Genomic DNA, 23,738 nt, shown 5'->3' with positions numbered 1-23,738 from the left:
TGTTGTATAGACCTGCTCTATGTGGAGTGAATGCATATCAAGTACACTGAACTGATTAGAGCTGTTCTTATCTTTAGAAAGATGCCATGTTGTGGAGGATGTAATTGGTCTGTTCATAAACTGTCGGTTTTAATTATTAATTGTATTTAATCATAACTACGTGTAATTAAATGAGACGCAGGGAGGCGAGAGTCTCGTTACAGCGAGTACCAGCCAGATTCCCAAAACACGTTCACATCTGACATGGACTACAAAGGATACTAAATGAGTATGTGATGCGCTGATCCAGATACTGGCGGACAGTAGGTCCTCCGGTAAATGGACCTTCTTCAGTAGGTCCATATTGGCATCATCTCAAGATGGTGAATTAATCAAGTCGAATTATCCATCTGTGTTTTTGTTGTTTCCTGTTTCACACAATGGCACATGTACACTTGCAGTGACATCAAAGAGAGGACACATGTTATCTTCTGTATCCCAACAGCTGTAGTGTTAAATGAGATTACATGTTATGTTGAGGCGGTAGGGTAGCCACATGTTGGTAAACGCTTTCACTCACTCACTCACTCACTCACTCACTCAAGGCCACTTGATGGTCAGTAGACATCCATCCATGAACTCATCCCTACATGTTTACTTCTTCATCTACTGTATGATACATCCTCCACATCTATCCAGCCTCGAAATCGGTGTTGTTGGTGTTGACGACGTTGTCGGTGTTGATGGTGAATGTGTTGTCGGCGATGGTGTTGTTGGTGTTGATGTGACGGTGTTGACATGTTAACTGTGTCAGAGTGTTGACGATACTGACCGTGTTGTCGACGTGTTTGGTGTTGGCGATGTTGTCGGTGTTGACGTTGAATGTGTTCTCTGTGATGGTGTTGATCCGTGACGGTGTTGTATATGTTGACGGCGTTGTTCGTGGTTGGAATTGTGATGGTGACTGTGCATTGGTGTTGTCGGCGTTGTTGGTGCAGACGGTGCTGTTGGCGTTGACGGTGCTGTGGTGTTGACAGTAATGGTTTTGACGTTGATGGTGTGTATGTCGGTAGGGCGTTGGTGTTGGTGATGGTGACTATGTTGTCAGCAGAATGTAAGACTAGGGTGTTGCTGGCTATTAGAATGCGTCACACCCATCATAACACAGTGACCATGTTACCAGGCTGCGTGAGCGACCATCATTGACGGAGATCTCTTTTCAGTGCTGTCTGCGCTGCACTAATAATTGCAATAACTTTTGGAGTAAAAATTCGCTTTTGACGATGAAATAAAACTGAAGGCATTGCTGTATTCTTCTAATTATTTCGATCACAATGCGTCTGCATCAGCAGTCAAGATGCGTGAAAAACACGGCAGTGTTACCTCCCCTCAATAGACAGGCGGTCGCAGATTATGCCTAAGTCTCATCCGACTGGAGCGCAGTTAATTTCCTTTGATGAAATTTGACTCTACATTTCCATGTATTCTAAAATAATACTCAGTAAATTGCTTCACATCATATCGTTTGCGGGAACACGCACTTGCTCCGATGTCGTGGCTTAAGATATCGCTGGCCGGTAATTATTTCCTATTTTGCCCCAGACAAGAGGCCACTGAAAGAAAAAGCGTCATGAAAAGAGGTAATCGACTTTGTTTATCTGTGAGAGAAGTTGAGAAAGAAACAGTCTTGACTGATTTGCCGTGTGCTTGTAGAGTCAACACCACGACGGGCCGCCATTGAAAGCGTGTGTGCCGAAAACTGACACTGCGCCGCAGCAAATAGCGAGATGTCATCCCGCAGCAAAACAGTCTCGCGATGCCCATTTCAATTATCGTGTTTGTAAGACGTGACTTTGCGAGAAAAAGACTTGACATGTGGTCTATTGAGCCGAAACGGTATCGAACTGCTACCAAATGGCTGCACATTCGATGAAAGATGTATACATTAAGGGAGATTATAGCTATTTGCTGTGGTTTACATCGTGATTTTTGATGTGTACGTGACTGCTACCGACACGCACAGCGCTTCTAGTTAGAGAAGCGCGACACAAGAGAGGAGCTCTAGTTAGATAGATCCGACACAAGAGAGGGCCCTGCCTAGATAGAGCCGACACAACATAGGGTCTCTAGGTAGATAGAGCCGACACAACATAGGGACTCTAGTTAGAGAGAGCCGACACAACATAGGGCTTTAGTTAGATAGAGCCGACACAACATAGGGTCTCTAGTTAGATAGAGCCGACACAGCAGAGGGCCCTCCCTAGATGGAGCCGACTCAACATAGGGGCTCTAGTTAGAGAGAGCCGACACAACATAGGGCTTTAGTTAGATAGAGCCGACACAACATAGGGTCTCTAGTTAGATAGAGCCGACACAGCAGAGGGCCCTCCCTAGATGGAGCCGACTCAACATAGGGACTCTAGTTAGAGAGAGCCGACACAACATAGGGCTTTAGTTAGATAGAGCCGACACAACATAGGGTCTCTAGTTAGATAGAGCCGACACAGCAGAGGGCCCTCCCTAGATGGAGCCGACTCAACATAGGGGCTCTAGTTAGAGAGAGCCGACACAACATAGGGCTTTAGTTAGATAGAGCCGACACAACATAGGGGCTCTAGTTAGATAGAGCCGACAAAACAAAAGATATCTTATTGATAGAAATTGATTAGAAAGGTTCACGTTTGGAAGAGTCGAAACATCAGAAAGGCACAGGTCTGATAGATTCAACGTCATAACAAAAGCGGCGTTCTCGTTTGACAGAGCCGACACAACACTGATGTCTGTCAGCACAACATGTAGGCTGTGTTGTGCCTGTATTACTACGTGCACCTAGACACACGGTAATTAACAAATTACCCCCACGCCCCAGTACCCCTGTCAATAATACACGCGGGGTGGCTCGTGTATAGGGATCGCTCCCACGGGGCCAGGTTAAGTTCCTCTAAATGTCCACATTATCAGCACCTAAAGTAGATTGTCATAACTTTAAGTGTAAATACAACGGAGAAAGTATGTTTCAATTCCCAAGATTGCATTTGTTAGTTACATATAATGGATTTAACTATCGAAAAAATTATCTTAAACTCTTAATTTTTCATAAGAAAACAATTTGGACTTCTGTGTGTGTGTGCTTGCTGTGACTGACAAGGAATGGCTGACAAAGGCGCACTGAGGGCGCATTGTTTCCGTCACGTGACTCTAAATGAATGCTTTTATTGCTCACTGAGTTTTTTAATAAAACGAAATACCAAATAGCAACAATAATTTAAGTGAGTAATTAAAGTATTCCTTCAAGTATTGTGTCTCCGTGAAGAGTGACGCGGTGTGATGGCTGGATGTTCTCACTGATGTGTTTCAAATGCAGGCTGTTCACTTCATTTGTCCCATTGCGTGTTGTCGGATCATATTTACTACGCTGTTAAGTAATAGGAAGGGTTTCAAGAAGAATTAGCTTTGCTGCTACTTAGTTCACTCTGAGAACGCTTGATGACACAGGGAGTATGTCGCCTTTTGTTGGGTTTGGGTATATCTGAAAAGAAATATGTCGTCTGCTCAGTGATACTTAGAAATCTATAAACTTAACGACAAAAACAATCGCGTCTATCTATTGATATCGCCAGACACTAGTGACGTCACATTGCAAGTGAAACTGCCTCAAACACGTGCTCAAGGCGATCTTAGCGCAACAACAACCGCCCAGATTTTATTATTAGTTTTAAATAATTGTAGCGTTGCCATCACTTTGTGCTTTATATGATAATTCTTTATTTTTGCATATTACAAAAAAGTAAATGGCATCGTTAATGGCATCTTAGTACGAAGAGTAATGTCAGATGCTTCACTACGGGGTACCCACCGGTACAGCACACACGATACAGTGTTAGACACAGGGCACTGATTGTAAATACCCAATACATAAAGATTCAAACTGGATACACCCGCAAAAATCCGCGGAGAAATAGGTCTTCAGCATGCTTGTCTTAAGTGGCGACTATGCTTGTCGTTAGAGGCAATTAACAGGATCGAGTGGTCGGGTGATCGATGCTCATGATGTCGGTCACTTCAGTCTGGTCCAGACTCGATTATTTACAGACTGTCGTCACATAGAAGGAATATAGCTGAGTGCGGCGTCAAACAATCAAACAAACAAAGAAACAACTAAACAAACAAACATACATACATACATACATACAAACAAACTGGGTTGCAATTATGCGCGAACAGATGAAAACCATACGGGTGTGGATTACTAGTATTTAGGGACACGGTATACGGTATGCAGAGAGGTACTGTGAGGTACTAGAAGGTACTGTGTCTTGTGTCACAGATCAAGTGTACAATTACAGGTTAATTGGAAATCGGTATGGAAATTATCGCAGGTCAAAAGGTGCACATAGACTTCAAAACTCCTCTCGGCGATTACCCAAAAGCAATAGACAGAATTTCATTCCCTGCCTTTCCTTTAATGGGAAACACAATTACTATTCGCATCTGTTTCAGTGTTTCCGATGCCCAATCTCGCCAGCAATGTATCAATAATTCATTGACATTTGATTAGAACATAATTCAAGAAAACAATTACCGAGCGACGTCGTGTAAACATTGTCGTTATTAATCATTACGCCATTACGACATCGCATCGGCGATCGTCATTAAATTGACAAAGCCTTTACCTGTGATACCATATGCCAGAAAACGGTCTCTCTTGACGGAAACGTGTCTCTTTGTGGCTGTGTCGCGCCCTACCGTCAGGCTCCTGTCTCGTATGCCCGGACGCCGTCTATACTCCCACCCATCAAGAGAAGTATTTTATTCCTTAATCAATCCCCGTCCTTGTGAGTGCGTTAGTGTACAACGTAGTCTTCTATTTCGACCATTGTATTGCGCGGCGCAGGGTCTAGTTCTATCTCACCTGATTCTAAACAAGCGATACAATTTGCAATCAAATATGCACATTATTAATGCCATCCCACCGAGCTGTGTTCAGGAGGAAATATCAGTAACAGTAAAACATGGCTTGGGATTGTAGAGCTGCTTTGTTTCTTTTTCCCGCAGCAATCTGCGGCAATGATATAAGCATGTCAATCTATGGCAAAGATATAAGCAAGGTAATCTATGGCAATGATATAAACGAGGTAATCTGCGGTAATGATATAAGAATGGCAATCTGCGGCAATGATATAAACATGTCAATCTGCGGTAATGATATACGAATGACAATCTGCGGCAATGATATAAGCATGTCAATCTATGGGAAAGATATAAGCAAGGTAATCTATGGCAATGATTTAAACATGTCAATGTATGGCAATGATATAAGCAAGGTAATCTATGGCAAAGATATAAGCAAGGTAATCTATGGCAATGATATAAACGAGGTAATCTGCGGTAATGATATAAGAATGGCAATCTGCGGCAATGATATAAACATGTCAATCTGCGGTAATGATATACGAATGGCAATCTGCGGCAATGATGTTAGCATGTCAATCTATGGCAAAGATATAAGCATGTCAATCTATGGCAATGATATCAGCAAGGTCATCTATGGCAATGATATAAACAAGGTACTCTATGGCAATGATATAAGCAAGGTCATCTATGGCAATGATATAAGCAAGGTCATCTATGGCAATGATATAAGCAAGGTCATCTATGGCAATGATATAAGCAAGGTAATCTATGGCAATGATATAAACAAGGTAATCTATGGCAATGATATAAGCAAGGTAATCTATGGCAATGATATAAGCAAGGCAATCTATGGTAATGATGTAAGCAAGGTCATCTATGGCAATGATATAAGCAATGTAATCTATAGCAATGATATAAGCAAGGTAATCTATGGCAGTGATATAAACGAGGTAATCTGCGGTAATGATATAAGAATGGCAATCTGCGGCAATGATATAAACATGTCAATCTGCGGTAATGATATAAGAATGGCAATCTGCGGCAATGATATAAACATGTCAATCTGTTGCAATGATGTAAGCATGACAGTCTGTGGCAATGATAGAAGCATGGTAATCTGTGGCATTGATATAAGCATGTCAATCTGTTTCAATGATATATGCATTGTAGTCTGTGTCAATGATATAAGAATGTCAATCTGTAGCAATAATATAAACATGTCAATCTGCGGTAATGATATAAGAATGGCAATCTGCGGCAATGATATAAACATGTCAATCTGCGGTAATGATATAAGAATGGCAATCTGCGGCAATGATATAAACATGTCAATCTGCGGCAATGATGTAAGCATGGCAGTCTGTGGCAATGATGTCAGCCTGTCAATCTGCGGCAATGATATTAGCATGTTAATCTGCGGCAATGATATTAGCATCGTTATCTGTGGCAATGATATAAGCATGTCAATCTGCAGCAATGATATAGGCTTGGCAATCTATGGCAATGATATAAGCATGTCAGTCTGTGGCAATGATATAAGCATGTCAATCTGTGGCAATGATAGAAGCATGGTAATCTGTGGCAATGATAGAAGCATTTTAATCTGTGGCATTGATATAAGCATGTCAATCTGTTTCAAAGATATATGCATGGTAGTCTGTTCCAATGATATAAGAATGGGAATCTGTGGTATTGATATAAGCATAGGAATCTGTGGCAATGATATAAGCGTGTCAATCTGCGGCAATAATATAAGCATGTCAATCTGTGGCAATGATATAAGAATGGGAATCTGCGGCAATGATATAAGAATTGCAATCTGCGGCAATGATACATGACACGGGAATCTGCAGTAATGTTGTAAGCTTGTCAATCTGTCACGTAGCCTAGTTCTTCGCATGAAAACACTAATCGCGACCCACCGTCAGCCCTTACCCAACCTGTGGGGTTTGGACGCAAACTAAAACAAAATTGCCAATAACTTAAAAAAGGCCATAAATATATGTTTTGATGCCCCGGAGTGTGGAGGTCGGAGCAGAGCGACTGCTATTGTTTCGGATGAGATACATCTGGTCACGAGGCCGTAAAGACAGTGTAAGGAGATTGGTATTGGTGGACAATGAGCGAGGCCATATGCTCCTCACAGCGGGCCTGGGCGAGGAGCTTTCATGTACCACGCATTACAGTTTAACACATCGAGGCGTCAGGAATACCGAGATGTCTTTCGAATTAAACATTTTTATAGACATTAAACATTTCCCTCAAGATCTCATCGACAGTTTCAAAATTGGTGACTCTGTTTTCTATAGCCGTTATAAATGGGTTATATTTTCCCGCTCCGCGTGGCTCGGCGGTTGATGGCCCGTGTGTTTTGTGTAGGGGCCATTACTGCCAATGCCGACTCAATACAATCAATCATTATCACGAGGAACGAATCACATGTTTGATATCTTCAGTAATAATAAATGAAATTAAGCTATATCACACTGGCTTGTGTTCTTGATATAACAGACATACCACGAATATCTACGTTCAACATGGTAACAGACAAACCACGAATTCAACATGGTAAAAGATACACCACGAATGTTTACATTCAACATGGTAAAAGATACGCCACGAATATCTACATTCAACATGGTAAAAGATACACCACGAATATCTACATTCAACATGGTAAAAGATACATCAGGAATATCTACATTTAACATGGTAAAAGATACACCAGGAATATCTACATTCAACATGGTAAAAGATACGCCACGAATATCTACATTCAACATGGTAAAAGATACACCACGAATATCTACATTCAACATGGTAAAAGATACGTCAGGAATATCTACATTCAACATGGTAAAAGATACACCACGAATATCTACATTCAACATGGTAAAAGATACATCAGGAATATCTACATTCAACATGGTAAAGGATACACCAGGAATATCTACATTCAACATGGTAAAAGATACACCACGAATATCTACATTCAACATGGTAAAAGATACATCAGGAATATCTACATTCAACATGCTAAAAGATACACCACGAATATCTACATTCAACATGGTAAAAGATACACCACGAATGTTTACATTCAACATGGTAAAAGATACACCACGAATATCTACATTCAACATGGTAAAAGATACACCACGAATATCTACATTCAACATGGTAAAATATTCACCACGAATATCTACATTCAACATGATAAAAGATACACCACGAATATCTACATTCAACATGGTAAATGATACACCACGAATATCTACATTCAACATGGTAAAAGATACACCACGAATATCTACATTCAACATGGTAAAAGATACACCACGAATATCTACATTCAACATGGTAAAAGATACACCACGAATGTTTGTATTCAACATGGTAAAAGATATACCACAGTCTATAATCACCAATATTTATTTTTCAGAATGATGATGAATTTGGTATCAGAGGGAGAAACCTCCTCATTGTAAAGATTTGAGAGCTAGATCATTACTCGATCATAAGTGTTTATAAATAAATTGCAAGGACACCATGTCATTTAATTGGCAAACCTAGCGATTCATTTTACGTTTATGTTTCCATTAGTAGACCACACCCATTTACGGACTACTGTTTCCTGATTGGCTGAGAACAGGAAGGGCGGGGCTTGTGTTGCATCAGCGCGCTGAACAATGGCACTGATTTCGAAGTCATTCCTAACGTTGTTTTTTGTGTGTTTTAGTTATTACATTATCAGTCAGTGAAGTTATTATTATTGACTTATTTCTTTATAAGAATTGACTTCGATGCATGTTTGCGTTTATGTTGTAATAAACATAACAACCGGAGTGCACGTTTTGCAATCATCAGCATCAATCGCGAGGAGCCGGCCTGTACATCGGCCATTACGCATATGCCTCCAAAAACGCAGACAGACAAATATTTTATTTTCGTCTCACCGCTAAACATCATAAAAAACATGCATATAATAGACGTTTATGCATGAAAATAATACATCGCCACCGATATAAAGTTATGAGAGACGCTGCACAAAACTTGATGATATCTACAGGTACAAACTGTTTTACCCATGGAGCAATAGCTTTCTGCGTTGTGATATCAAACTGATGATATCTACAGGTACAAACGGTTTTACCCATGGAGCAATAGCTTTCTGCGTTGTAATATCAAACTGATGATATCTACAGGTACAAACTGTTTTACCCATGGAGCAATAGCTTTCTGCTTTGTAATGTAAAACCGATGATATCTACAGGTACAAACTGTTTTACCCATGGAGCAATAGCTTTCTGCTTTGTAATATCAAACTGATGATATCTACAGGTACAAACTGTTTTACCCATGGAGCAATAGCTTTCTGCTTTGTAATGTTAAACTGATGATATCTACAGGTACAAACTGTTTTACCCATGGAGCAATAGCTTTCTGCTTTGTAATATCAAACTGATGATATCTACAGGTACAAACTGTTTTACCCATGGAGCAATAGCTTTCTGCTTTGTAATATCAAACTGATGATATCTACAGGTACAAACTGTTTTACCCATGGAGCAATAGCTTTCTGCTTTGTAATGTTAAACTGGAGGTCATGGCAGGGACATATGCCTCATGTTTAAAAAGGACACAAAAATGAAATGGAAATCAGTTCTTAAGTAAACAAGTGTTCATGTAATTGTTTGTATTAGGCATTGTGTTCGTACTTTAGGAGAAGTGGGCCTGTCAATTAGTAAACATTGACATTCATATGGATTTGAACACACGTTTGTATATTAGGCAGGTTTATAACATATATATCCTGGCCATCCAATGAAAACTCCGTGTGTATGTTTACAACTCTTCACCTTTAAAATCGAGATCCAGCATTTGTATTTTTATGTCATGAGGTATTGTATCCAAGTTTACGAAAAACACCGACTTTGGATAAATCCTGAAACAGACAATCCCCAGTCAGGAGTTTCACAAAGGGTTAACGTACTCCCCAAGAAAACGCGAGGACGCCGAGGACGACCAAACCGATTCACATTTGAATATAACAACCCAATGATTTGTATATCAGCCAACTTGGAAACAGATCAGAGTGACATTGACTATTGTCTTGAATGTTTTGCTCCCAATGACTGAGCCGGTCAAGTCTCTCCTGGCCCCCTGGCCGATCTTGTGCCGACTCGGGGCAGCCCGTGCAGCAGTGATCACCTGTCATCATATTTCTTCTTACGTTTGAAATTTAGTCTCGCTTTAGTCTGATGACGTCACATTGACCTGATGTCGCGCATTGTTCTTGACTTCACACCATTTTTATAATGCGTGTTGACGCAACGTCCTGACTGCGCCTGATTCAAACCTGGGTAAAATAGAGCTTACTGCATCCTCACGTGCATTCTGGGGATTTGAAATATAGCCCGGTACATTCACGCTCTGGAAATACCGAAATACCGAAACTAAAATCAGTGCCACACGAACACAAGTTTATGTACTATTCCCTCGTGTTCATATTTCTAAATAACATACTCAACTGAGAACTGCAGTCATTGAGGATGCAGCTCGCCTCTCGTGCTTTCCTCCACTAAGTGACATCCATTGGATTTTCAGGAGGCCGGGATTTGTTTCTTAAACAAATAATCAAGCCCCTGTTTTACTGAAAAGCCCCAATTACACATACCTTGCAGTGCTGATCTTAAACCAACCCCATCCCCGCGACCGCCCCCCTCCACCACCCCCCCCCCCCCCCTCCCTCCAAAAAAAATAAAATACCCAAACAAAACAAACAACATAAACCAACAACAAGAACAACAACAACAACAAATAATGACACAAACAAAAATCCCGTGGTACACTCTGCCTGCTGGGTGTTGTTACCCAATTGTTCTCTTCTTCTTTGTTGTTTGTCAATCAGAACTAATTATAGAACACCAGGAGTGATTGGACCAAAGGATGGCGCTCATGTGATGAATTTAATACGTCCATTTCTCCACGCTCAAAGACACATCGTCAGAATAGTTACGGCCACCCACAAAACTACAGCGTATTGCCCATCAGGATTACCTCCCTTGATCTCGGGGCCATCAGGTCATCTCGGCGAGAACTGGCCATAATGCGAGATTAGTTATCCTTGATGGGCTATCTTGTGTTTAATGCTTAGTTTATCACATGACAATAATTCTATTGAGTCGCACATGTCCCCTGTGTGGCGTGGGGAGCGGCGCGGGGGACAGGCACGTATTCCGGGGAAACCCAACCCGCGGGATAAACACGAGCATTTGACACATTATTTGGAAATCTTAAACACCCAAAGACATGATTTACGTTAATCTTATTTTTTGTTAAGTGAAAAGCAAAGGTTACGCACAATGAATTAGATATGAAGTTTGGTCGGGCTAGTCGCAACCTTATGATAACAACAGCCGGAGCTCTGTAACAATACTTCCCCCCGCGGCCGATGACTGAGCACGGCTCGCCGTTACCCACACTGACGCCCATTTAATTATTATTTCAAATTAAATAACACGATACCCATAAGTGAAACGCAAAACGCCACCTTAAGGTACGGACAAACATCATAATCGTATCTAAGGGCACGCTATACCGGTGCTTCAAGAAATGCTTCCTTTGAAAAATATTTGTACATTTTTTTCCGGCGAAGATGACAATAGGCTGGTTCTGTTCGTAGGCAAACCCGAGATTAGCCGAATGACGATCAGCTGACAAACGGTCACCTTAAGACTACAACCTACCTCACAGAGAGCTATAAACTACCTCACAGGGAGAGGACAGGACATTGGTTGTGTGAGGTGAAATGGGGTTTAACGTCGCCTTCAAGATTATTGTACTTATATAGCGACATGCATGCACGTGTGGCTGCTTGTACTAGTCCAGACTTATTACCGAGTTTATAGTGCTAGCCCACTGAGATACCATTCCGCAGTTTAACTTGAATACCCTCTCAGACACAGTATATTGACTCCGAGCCGACCAGTCCTTGTTTTAGTCGCTTAATGGCGAGCGCCAGACAGGGTAACAACAATTACCATCTTTTAACGTCTTTTGGTATGACACAGACGGGGATCGAACCCCCGACCTCCCGCTCTCCGGGTGAACGCCCTACCACTAGATCAATGAGGCATTGGCGATGTCGCAGCTCGGACACAGGGCAATCCAGGAGGGGGACAGACGTAGTGCATGTGCGCTTGTGTTCCGGATAACTCCCGTGTCGACATACGCTCCACATCCAGGCGCGTTACATGCACGTGCACATCACGAGCCTTCTACAAAGTACACGTGCAAAAGGCTATGTGACGCTATTTGGAAATATGTCGGGCGAGTCACGCCGCCTGCAGCATATGGCGGCCACGCGGGGACGTTACAGACTCACGTGTCGAAATCACCTTAGAATTATACCATGCCCGGATTTCAATGAAACCGTGAACCAGATAATTAAGGTAAAATGAAAAGGAACTGTGATTCTACCTGTGAATAAAGACTTTAAGCTGCCTTTGTGACGAATCGTGTCCAGGTATTGTAGAGAAACTAAAGCACCGTCAGCTCCCTCTAGCGACCAACTTTCACCTCGCTATGCACTCGCTTTGTTGAACAGGAAGTTGTAAATATCCTTGCATCGCTCGCAAACAGTATTAGATAATTACCTCATTTCAGGACAGAATTCAAGTCCTAATCACAATCTTTTTTATCCAGTTATTCCGCGTATTGAGCTGTCAGCATTGAACCGTGGAGTGCGACTGTAGGCGTGGTTGCACGCCCTCCTACGCCGCGCCGCCCAACGACGTTACCGTCACCAGTAGACGTCATAGTCACACGATAGACGTCATTGTCACACAGTAGGCGTTACCGTCACACAGTAAACATTATAGTCACACAGTAGATGTTAAGCCACACAGTGGACGTCATTGTGACACAGTTAGCGTCATAGTGAAACAGTAGACATCATAGTCACAGTAGACGTCATGGTCACACAGTAGTCGTCATAGTCACACAGTAGACGTCATAGTCGCACAGTAGTTATAGTCATACATTAGACATAATCAAACAGTAGACAGCATAGTCACACAGTAGACGTCAAAGTCAGACAATAGACGTAACACACATAGTAGACGCCATAGTCACACAATGGAGGTCGTAATAACACAGTAGACGTTACCGTCACTCAGTAGACATAGTCACACAGTAGAGAGTCACACAGTAGACAGTCACACAGTAGACATAGTCACACAGTAGACGTCAGCCACACAATGGCCATAATCAAACAGTAGACATAGTCACACAGTAGACAAAGTCACACAGTAGACGTCATAGTCACACAGTAGGCATAGTCGCACAGTAGACGTCAAAGTCACACAGTAGACATTATAGTCACACAGTAGACATTATAGTCACACAGTAGACGTTACCGTCACACAGTTGATGTCATAGTCATACAGTAGACGTTATAATCACACAGTAGGCGTCATAGTCACACAGTAGACGTTACCGTCACAAAGTAGACGTTACCGTCACACAGTAGACATTATAGTCACACAGTAGACGTTTCAGTCACACAGTTGATGTCATAATCACATAGTAGGCGTCATAGTCAGTAGACATTATAGTCACACAGCAGACCTTACCGTCACAGAGCAGACGTTAGGGTCACGCAGTTCACGTCATAGTCACACAGTAGACAGTGTCACACAATAGGCTTCATAGTCACACAGTAGATATTATAATCACGCAGTAGACATAGTCACACAGTAGAGTTACCGTCACAGAGTAGACGTGACCGTCACACAGTAGACGTCATAATCACACAGTAGACAGTGTCACACAATAGACGTCATAGTCACACAGTAGTTATAATCACACGGTAGACGTCATAGTCACACAGTAGACATCATAGTCACACAGTAGGCGTTTAAGTTACACAATACACGTCATAGTAACACGGTACACATAGTCAGACTGTAGATGTCATATTCCCACAGTAGATGTCATAGTCACACAGTAGGTATAGACACAAAGTAGACGTTATAGTCATACAGTAGACATAGTCACAAAATAGACGTCACAGTCAGACAGTGGACAGTCACCAGTAGACATTAACACACACAATAGACGTCATAGTCACACAAAAGACGTTATCGTCATATAGTAAAGGATATAGTCACACAGTAGACGTCATAGTCACACAGTAGACGTCATAGTCATCCAGTAGAGGTCATAGTCATACAATAGTCGCCATAGTCACACAGTAGACGTTACCGTTATCAGTAGACGGCATAGCCACACAATAGACGTCATAGTCACGCAATACACATCATAGTCACACAGTAGACGTGATGGTCACACAATAGACGTTACCGTCAGAATTATTATATTCACACAGCAAACGTCATAGTCACACAACATAGGACATAGTCGCACAGTAGACATAGTCATACAGTAGACGTCATAGTCGCACAGTAGTTATAGTCACACAGTAGACGTCATAGTCAGACAGTAGACATTGTAGTCACAAAATAGACGCCATACCCACACAGTAGACGTCATAGTTACACATTAGACGTCATAGTCACACAGTAGACGTCATTGACAAAGTAGAGGTCATAGTTCCACAGTAGACGTTATAGTCCCACAATAGACGTTACCGTCACACAATAGACGTCAAAGTCACACAGTAGACGTCATAGTCACACAGTAGACGTCATTGTCACACAGTAGACGTCATAATCCCACAGTAGACGTTATATTCCCACAGTAGACGTTATATTCCCACAGTAGATGTAACCGTCACACGCTAGACGTTATAGTCACACGGTAGACGTCATAGTCACACAGTAGACGTTACAGTCACACAGTAGACGTTACAGTCACACAGTAGACGTCATTGTCACACAGTAGACGTCATTGTCACACAGTAGACGTCATAGTCACACAGTAGACGTTACAGTCACACAATATACGTTATTGTCACACAGTAGACGTCATAGTCCCACAATAGATGTAACCGTCACACGGTAGACGTTATAGTCTCACGGTAGACGTCATAGTCACACATTAGACGTTACAGTCACACAGTAGACGTTACAGTCACACAATAGACGTCATTGTCACACAGTAGACGTCATTGTCACACAGTAGAGGTCATAGTCCCACAGTAGATGTAACCGTCACACGGTAGAAGTCCTAGTCAAACAGTAGATGTTATAGTCACACAGTAGACGTTACAGTCACACAATAGACGTTATAGTCACACAGTAGGCGTCTTAGTCACACAGTAGACGTTATAGTAACAAACTAGACGTCATAGTCACACAGTAGATTTTATAGTAACACATATTCTGAAGAAAAAAATCGGCTTTCCAGGTAGGCTTAGTAGAATTGTTTTTAGGACAAAAAGTCTAAGACAAAACAGTTCATTCTCGGACAAAAAGGGAAGTGAGACTTGTTGCCTTGACCTAAAGACACGTCAGTATTAAGTCTCGGACAAGTTTCCATGACACAATGCGGATCCCTGCCACAGTTCCCGACACTAATTCTACTGGTTCTGTGGATGGAGACCTTGGTTAAAGATGTAGCTGTTGTTGGCTTGGTGAAATTAGGGATGGGAGCCAAACTGGAGGTGATATCATGGCGGGCTGGAAAACGCCTAGCCTGGGACAGATAAACCAATGACTGGTAACACTCTCTAACAACCCGTTCCCCATTCATTCGATACCTGTTCCCCTCTCATTCACCCGTTCCCCTCTCATTCGTCCCCCGCCCCCCACTCATTCACCACCCGTTCCCCACTTATTCACCGCCAGTTCCACACTCCTTAACCACCCATTCCCGAATCATTCACCGCCCGTTCCCCACTCCTTAACCACCCGTTCCACACTCATTCACCGCCCGTTCCCCACTCATTCACCACCCGTTCCACACTCCTTAACCACCCGTTCCACACTCATTTACCACCCGTTCCTTACTCATTCACCGCCCGTTCCCCACTCATTCACCGCCCGTTCCCTACTCATTCACAACCACCTATTCCCACTCATTTATTACCCGTTCCCGACTCATTCACCACCCGTTCCCAACTCATTCGTTGCCCGTTCCCCGCCCATTCACCACCACCCGCTCCCCATTCAATCACCACCCGTTCCCCACACATAAACCACCACCCGTTCCCAACTCATTCACCATCCGTTCCCGACTCACTCAGCACCCGTTCCCCACACATTACCACCCGTTTCCAAAACATTTACCACCCGTTCCCCACTGAATCACCCCTACTCGTACCCAACTCAAAAACCACCCGTTCCCCACCCTTTCATCACCCTTTCCCCACTCATTCACCATCCGTTTCCCACTCATTTACCACCCGTTCCCCACTCAATCACCCCTACTCGTACCCAACTCAAAAACCACCCGTTCCCCACCCTTTCATCACCCGTTCCTCACTCATTCACCATCCGTTCCCCACTCATTCACCTCCCGTTCCCCACTTATTTACAACCCGTTACCCGTTCAATCACCACCATCCTTTTCCCACTCACCCGCCCCCCGTTCCAAACTCTATCACTACCTGGTCCCCACTCATTCACCACCTGTTCCCCACACATTCACCACCCGATCCCTACTCACTTATCACCCGTTCCCCACTCATTTGTCACTACTTCCCCACTGATTCACCACCCATTCCCCACTCATTTACCACCCGTTCCCAAATCATTCCGTTCATTTCACGGGTGGTGAATGAGGGGAACTGGTGGTGAATCAATGGAGACCGGGTTGTGAATGAATGGGGAACGGGTGGTGAATAAGTGGAGAACTAGTGGCGAATGAGTTGTTAAGGGGTGGTGAATGAGTGAGGAACGGGTGTTAAATGAGTGGGGAACGGATGGTGGTAAATAATTCGGGAACTGGTGGTGAATGAAAAGGGAACGGGTGATAAATGAGTGGGGAACGGATGGTGGTAAATAAGTGGGGAACTGGTGGTGAATGAAAAGGGAACGGGTGATAAATGAGTGGGGAACGGGTAGTAAACAAGTTGGGAAAGGTTGGTGGTAAATGAGTGGGGAACAAGTTGGGGAATGAGTGGGGAACGGTTGGTGGTAAATGAGTGGGGAACAAGTTGGGGATGAGTGGGGAACGGTTGGTGGTAAATGAGTGGGGAACAAGTTGGGGAATGAGTGGGGAACGGTTGGTGGTAAATGAGTGGGGAACAAGTTGGGGATGAGTGGGGAACGGTTGGTGGTAAATGAGTGGGGAACAAGTTGGGGAATGAGTGGGGAACGGGTGGGGAATGAGTGGTGACTGAAAAGGGAACGGGTGATAAATGAGTGGGGAACGGGTAGTAAACAAGTTGGGAACGGTTGGTGGTAAAAGAGTGGGGAACGGGTGGTGAACGAGTGGTGAACGGGTGGGGAACGGGTGGTAAATGAGTGGGGAACGGGTAGTAAACAAGTGGGGAACGGTTGATGGTGAATAAGTGGGGAACGGGTGGTGAACGAGTGGGGAACGGGCAGTAAACAAGTGGGGAACGGTTGGTTAAGGAGTGTGGAACGGGCGGTGAATGAGTGGGGAACGGGTGGGGAATGAGTGTGGAACGGGTGGTTAAGGAGTGGGGAACGGGTGGTGAATGAGTGGGGAACGGGTGGTTAAGGAGTGTGGAACGGGCGGTGAATGAGTGGGGAACGGGTGGGGAATGAGTGTGGAACGGGTGGGGAATGAGTGGGGAGCTAGTGGCAAATGAATGGGGAACGGGTGGTGAATGAGTTGGAAACGGCTTGCGAATGAGCGGGGAACGGATAGTGAATGAGTGGGGAGCTTGTTGCAAATGAATGGGGAACGGGTGGTGAATGAGTGGGGAGGTAGTGGCAAATGAGTGGTGAAGGGTTGCTGAATGAATGAGAAACGGCTGGCGAATGAGTGGGGAACGGGTGGGGAATGAAAAGGAAACGGGTGGTGAATAAGTAGGGAACGGACAGTAAACGAGTGGGGAACTTGTAGTGAATGAGTAGGGAACGGGTGGCGAATAATTGGAGAACGGATGGCGAATGAGTGGGGAGCTAGTGGCAATTGAATGGGGAACAGGTGTCGAATGAATGGGGACCGGTGGTAAATGAGTGGGGAATGATAGGTGGTAAATGAGTGTGGTGAATGAGTGGGTATCAGGTAGTGATTGAGTGGGGAACGGGTAGTAAACAAGTTGGGAACTCGTTGTGAAAGAGTGGGGAACGGGTGGTGAATGAAAAGGAAACGGGTGGTGAAAAAGTAGGGAACGGACAGTAAACGAGTGGGGAACTTGTAGTGAATGATTTGGGAAAGAGGGGTGGTGAATGAGTGGGGAACAAGTGGTGAATGAGTGTGGAACGGGTAGTAAACAAGTGGGGAATGGTTGATGGTGAATGAGTGGGGAACGGGTGGAGAATGAGTGGGTAACTAGTGGCGAATGAGTGGGGAATGGGTAGTAAATAAGCGGGGAACGGGTGGTGAATGAATAGGGTAGGGTGGTGAATGTGTGGGGAACGGGTGGTAAAGGAGTGGGGAACTTGTAGTGAATGAGTGGGGAACTGGTGGTGAATAAGTGGGGAACGGGTGGTGAATGAAAGGGAAACGGGTGGTAAAGGAGTGGGGAACTTGTAGTGAATGAGTGGGGAACTGGTGGTGAATAAGTGGGGAACGGGTGGTGAATGAAAGGGAAACGGGTGGTTAAGGAGTGTGGAACGGGCGGTGAATGAGTGGGGAACGGGTGGGGAATGAGCGTGGAACGGGTGGTTAAGGAGTGGGGAACGGGTTGCGAATGAGCGGGGAACGGGTGGTGAATGAGTGGGGAGCTAGTGGCAAATGAATGGGGAACGGGTGGTGAATGAGTGGGAAACGGCTTGCGAATGAGCGGGGAACGGATAGTGAATGAGTGGGGAGCTAGATGCAAATGAATGGGGAACGGGTGGTGAATGAGTGGGGAGGTAGTGGCAAATGAGTGGTGAAGGGTTGTGGAATGAATGAGAAACGGCTGGCGAATGAGTGGGGAACAGATGGTGAATGAGTGGGGAGCTAGTGGCAAATAAATGGGGAACGGGTGTTGAATGAATAGGGAACAGGTGGTAAATGAGTGGGCAAGGGATTTGGAATGAGTTGGGGACCGGTGGTAAATGAGTGGGCAACGATTGGTGGTGAATGAGTGTGGAACGGGCAGTAAACAAGTGGGGAACTTGTAGTGGAAGAGTGGGGAACGGGTCGTGGTGAATGAGTGGGGAACGGGTGGTAAATGAGTGGGAATGATTGGTGGGGAACGGGTAGTAAAGAAGTGGGGAATGGTTGATGGTAAATAAGTGGGAAACGGGTGGTAAACGAGTGGGGAACGGGTGGTGAATGAATGGGGTAGGGTGGTGAATTTGTGGGGAACGGGTGGTAAAGGATTAGGGAACGGGTGGTGAATGAGTGGGGAACGGATGGTGATGATTGAGTCGGGAACAGGTGGTGATTGAATGGGGAGCGGGTGGTCGTGAATGAGTGGGGAAGGTGTGGTGAATGTATGGGGAACGGGTTATTAATGAGTAGGGAAAGGGTGGTTGTGAATGTGTCGGGAACGGGTGGTAAAGGATTGGGGAACGAATAGTGAATGTGTCGGGAACGGGTGGTAAAGGATTGGGGAACGGGTTGTGAATGATTTGGGAACTTGTGATAAATCAGTGGGGAACGGATGGTGAATACGTGGGGAACTAGTTGCGAATGAGTTGGGAAGGAGTGGTAAATGTGTGGGAACGGTTGGTGAATGAATGGACAACGGCTGTTGAATGAGTGAGGAACGGTTGGTAAATGAGTGGAGAACGGGTGTTGAATGAATGTAGAACGGGTAGTAAACAAGTGCGGAACTTGTAGTTAATGAGTGGGGAACGGGTGGTGGTGAATAAATGAGGAACGGGTGATGAATGATTTGGGAACTAGTTGGGAATGAGTGGGGAGCTCTTCCACCCGTTCCTCACTCATTTATCACCCGTTCCCCATTCATTCAATACCACCTGTTCCGCTATCATTCACTACTGGCTCCCCATTTATGTGATACCCGTTCCCCGCTCATTCACCACGTGTTCCCCACTCATTTATCACCCGTTCCCCACTCATTCCCCACCCGCTCCCCATTCATTTGCTACTAGCTCCGAACTCATTCCCCACCCGTTCCCCAATCATTCGCCACTAGTTCCCCACTCATTCCCCACCCGTTCCCCATTCATTTGCTACTAGTTCCCAAATCATTCAGCACCCGTTCCCCACGCATTTACCACCCGTTCCCCACTCATTCCCCACCCTTTCACCAATCATTCGCCACTAGTTCCCCACTCATTCACCACCCGTTCCCTTTTCATTCACCACCCGTTCCCTACTCATTCACCACCACCCGTTCCCCACTCATTCACTAAAGTTCCCCACTTGTTTACTATCCGTTCCCCACTCATTGATAACCCGGTCCCCACTCCTTTATTACACGTTCCCCACACATTCACCGGCCGTTCCCCATTCATTAACAATTCGTTCGCCGCTCATTCACCAACCGTTCCCCATTCATTTGCCACACGTTCCCCATACATTCACCACAACCCGTTCACCACTCATTCATATGCCCTTCCCCACTCATTCACTACAAGTTCCCCACTTATTTCGAAACCGTTTCCTTTTCATTCACCACTCACTTACGCCAACCCGTTCCCAACTCATTCACTACAAGTTTCTCACTCCTTTACCACCCGTTCCCCACTCATTTATTACCCGTTCCCCATTCATTCACCACACGTTCCACACTGATTCATCGCCCGTTCCCCGCTCATTCACCACCGCCCGTTCCCCACACATTCACTACCCTTTCCCCACTCATTCACCACCCGTTCATCATTCATTTACCACCCATTCCCCGCTCATTTACCATCATCCGTTCCCCACTCTATCACCACCCGTTCCTAACTCATACACCACCCGTTCCCCACTCAATCACTACCTGATACCCAACACAGGCCCGTTCCACACTCATTCACCACCAAACGTTCCCAACTACCCATTTCCCACTTATTCTCCACCTGTTCCCCATACATTCAACACCACCCTTTCCCCGTTCATTTATTACCCGTTCCCCACTCATTCACCACCCGTTCCCCACTCATTCACCACCCGTTCACCATTCATTTACCACCCGTTTCCTGCTCATTTACCATCCGTTCCCCATTCATTTACCACCCGTTCCCCGCTCTTTTTACCACCAGATTCTTACATATTTACCACCCGTTCTCCACGCTTGGAGACAGATGAGGCTGTGAGGCCGATGCCACTGGGAGGCCAATGCCACTGTTAGGCTGATGATGCAGGGAGGCCGATGACACATAGAGGCTGATGACGGAGGGAGGCCCATGACACATAGAGGCTGATGACGGAGGGAGGCCGATGATGCAGGGAGGCCGATGATGCAGGGAGGCTGATGACGGAGGGAAGCCGATGATGCAGGGAGGCCGATGACACATAGAGGCTGATGACGCAGGGAGGCTGATGATGCAGGGAGGCCGATGACACATAGAGGCTGATGACAGGGGAGGCCGATGACGCTGGTTGGCCAATGACGCTGATTGGCCGATGACGCTGTTTGGCCGATGATGCTGTGAGGCCGATGACACATTAAGGCTGATGACGGAGGGAGGCTGATTATGCTGGTTGGCCGATGACGCAGGGAGGCCGATAACGCTGGTTGGCCGATGATGCAGGGAGGCCGATGACGCTGGTTGTCCGATGACGCAGGGAGGCCGATGACGCTGGGAGGCCGATGACGCATGGAGGATGATGATGCCGGGAGGCCGATGAAGCATAGAGGCTGATGATGCTGGTTGGCCGATGACGCTAGTTGGCCGATGACCATGGGAGGCCGATGACGCATGGAGGCTGATGACACAGGGCGTCCCATGACGCTGGTTGGCAGATGATGTTGGGAGGCTGATGATGCTGGGAGGCCAATGCCACTGGGAGGCTGATGACACTGTGAGGCTGATGGTGCAGGGAGGCTGATGACACATAGAGGCTGATGACGGAGGGAGGCCGATGACGCAGGGAGGCCGATGACGCTGGTTTGCCAATGACGCTGGGAGGCTGATGACGCAGGGAGGTCGATGACGCAGGGAGGCTGATGACGCTGGTTTGCCAATGACGCTGCGAGGCCGATGACGCATGGAGGCTGATGACGGAGGGAGGCTGATGATGCAGGGAGGCCGATGACACATAGAGGCTGATGACGGAGGGAGGCCAATGACACATACAGGCTGATGACGCTGGTTTGCCAATGACGCTGGGAGGCTGATGACGCAGGGAGGCCGATGACGCAGGGAGGCCGATGACGCTGGTTTGCCAATGACGCTGGGAGGCCGATGACGCTGGGAGGCTGATGACGCCGGTTTGCCAATGACGCAGGGAGGCTGATGACTCATGGAGACCGATGACGCTGGCTGGCCGATGACGCAGGGAGGCTAATGACGCAGGGAGGCTGATGACGCTTGGAGGTTGAAGATGCTGGGAGGCTAATGACGTGGGTAGGCTGATGTCCTTCTTTGTACTTCACATACATAGAAAGATTTATGTCTACTTATAAGTTAAATTGTCGACATGATACCCATCAAACGTTTTTTTTTCAGACAAGTGCGGCTTCAGGTCAGGTTAAGATTATTGTTTCGCAACACCAGTCTGGTGTACAGAGGGAGCTCAAATCAGTAACATCTCTATAGCCAATAAAATCCTCTAACTTTCGCGACAAATTGGAGTATAGCATCAATTAAATCCACGGCATCCAGATGATTTCAATTTTGTTTTGTTTGTTTCTTGCCGCACTCCGCACTATAACAGCTGTGTGACGATTGATGTCATGAGCATCGATCCACGCAATCGGGATACGATGATATGCATCAACCAAAACAGTGAACCTGACCACCCGACCCCGCTACGACAAGCATGGGTTGCTGGGTTACTGAAGACCTATTCTACTCCGGATCTTTGTTTTCACTGAGGTAGTCAACAACATTTTTGTAGATAATTTCACTGGTGTAGTCCACGGCATCTAGGTAATTTCACTGGTGTAGTCCACGGTATCAAGATAATTTCACTGATTTAGTCCACGGTATCATGATAATTTCACTGATTTAGTCCACGGTATCCAGATAATTTCACTAATGTAGCCCACGGCATCTAGATAATTTCACTTGTGAAGCCCACGGTATCTCGATAATTTCACTGATGTAGCCACGGTATCTAGATAATTTCACTGGCGTAGCCACGGTATCAAGATAATTTCACTAATGTAGCCAACGGTATCTCGATAATTTCACTGATGTAGCCACGGTATCTAGATAATTTCACAGGCGTAGCCACGGTATCTAGATAATTTCACTGGTGTAGTCCACGGCATCTAGATGATTTAACAGGTGTAGTCCACGGCATATAGATAATTTCACTGATGTAGTCCACGGCATGTAGATAATTTCATTTTGCAGTCAGAGGCATTCAGATAATTTCACTGATGTAGTCCATGGCATCTCGATTATTTCCCTGGTGTAGCTCACGGCATCTATATAATTCCCTATTGTAGTCCGAGGCATTCAGATAATTTCTCTGAAGTAGTCCACGGCATGTAGATAATTTCACTGATGTAGTCCACGGCATCTAGATAATTTCATTGTGTCGTCTGAGTCATTTAGATAGTTTCACTGATGTAGTCCATGGCATGTAGATAATTTCACTGATTTAGCTCACAGCATCTCGACAATTTCACTGGTGTAGCCCACGGTATCTAGATAAGGTCACTGGTGTAGCCCACGGCATCCAGATAA

At 45.2% G+C, this 23,738-nt stretch overlaps 1 protein-coding gene across 1 annotated transcript; it reads right to left on the bottom strand.

Annotated features, from left to right (window-relative positions):
* Window positions 1-670: 670 nt before the first annotated feature.
* On the bottom strand, window positions 671-22,346 carry LOC139458725 (cation channel sperm-associated targeting subunit tau-like). The gene is made up of 2 exons (XM_071240133.1): window positions 21,157-22,346; window positions 671-1,001 (listed from the first exon to the last, which is right to left on the bottom strand). The coding sequence occupies exons 1-2, from the start codon at window positions 22,344-22,346 to the stop codon at window positions 671-673; spliced, it is 1,521 nt and encodes a 506-aa protein (XP_071096234.1).
* Window positions 22,347-23,738: the final 1,392 nt, after the last annotated feature.

This window comes from Haliotis cracherodii, unplaced genomic scaffold, assembly GCF_022045235.1.
Source record: "Haliotis cracherodii isolate W230 unplaced genomic scaffold, xgHalCrac1.p SCAF_13, whole genome shotgun sequence".
Lineage (NCBI taxonomy): Eukaryota > Metazoa > Mollusca > Gastropoda > Lepetellida > Haliotidae > Haliotis > Haliotis cracherodii.
Note: the sequence above shows the minus strand (reverse complement) of the source record. Positions and strands in the feature narration are given on the sequence as shown.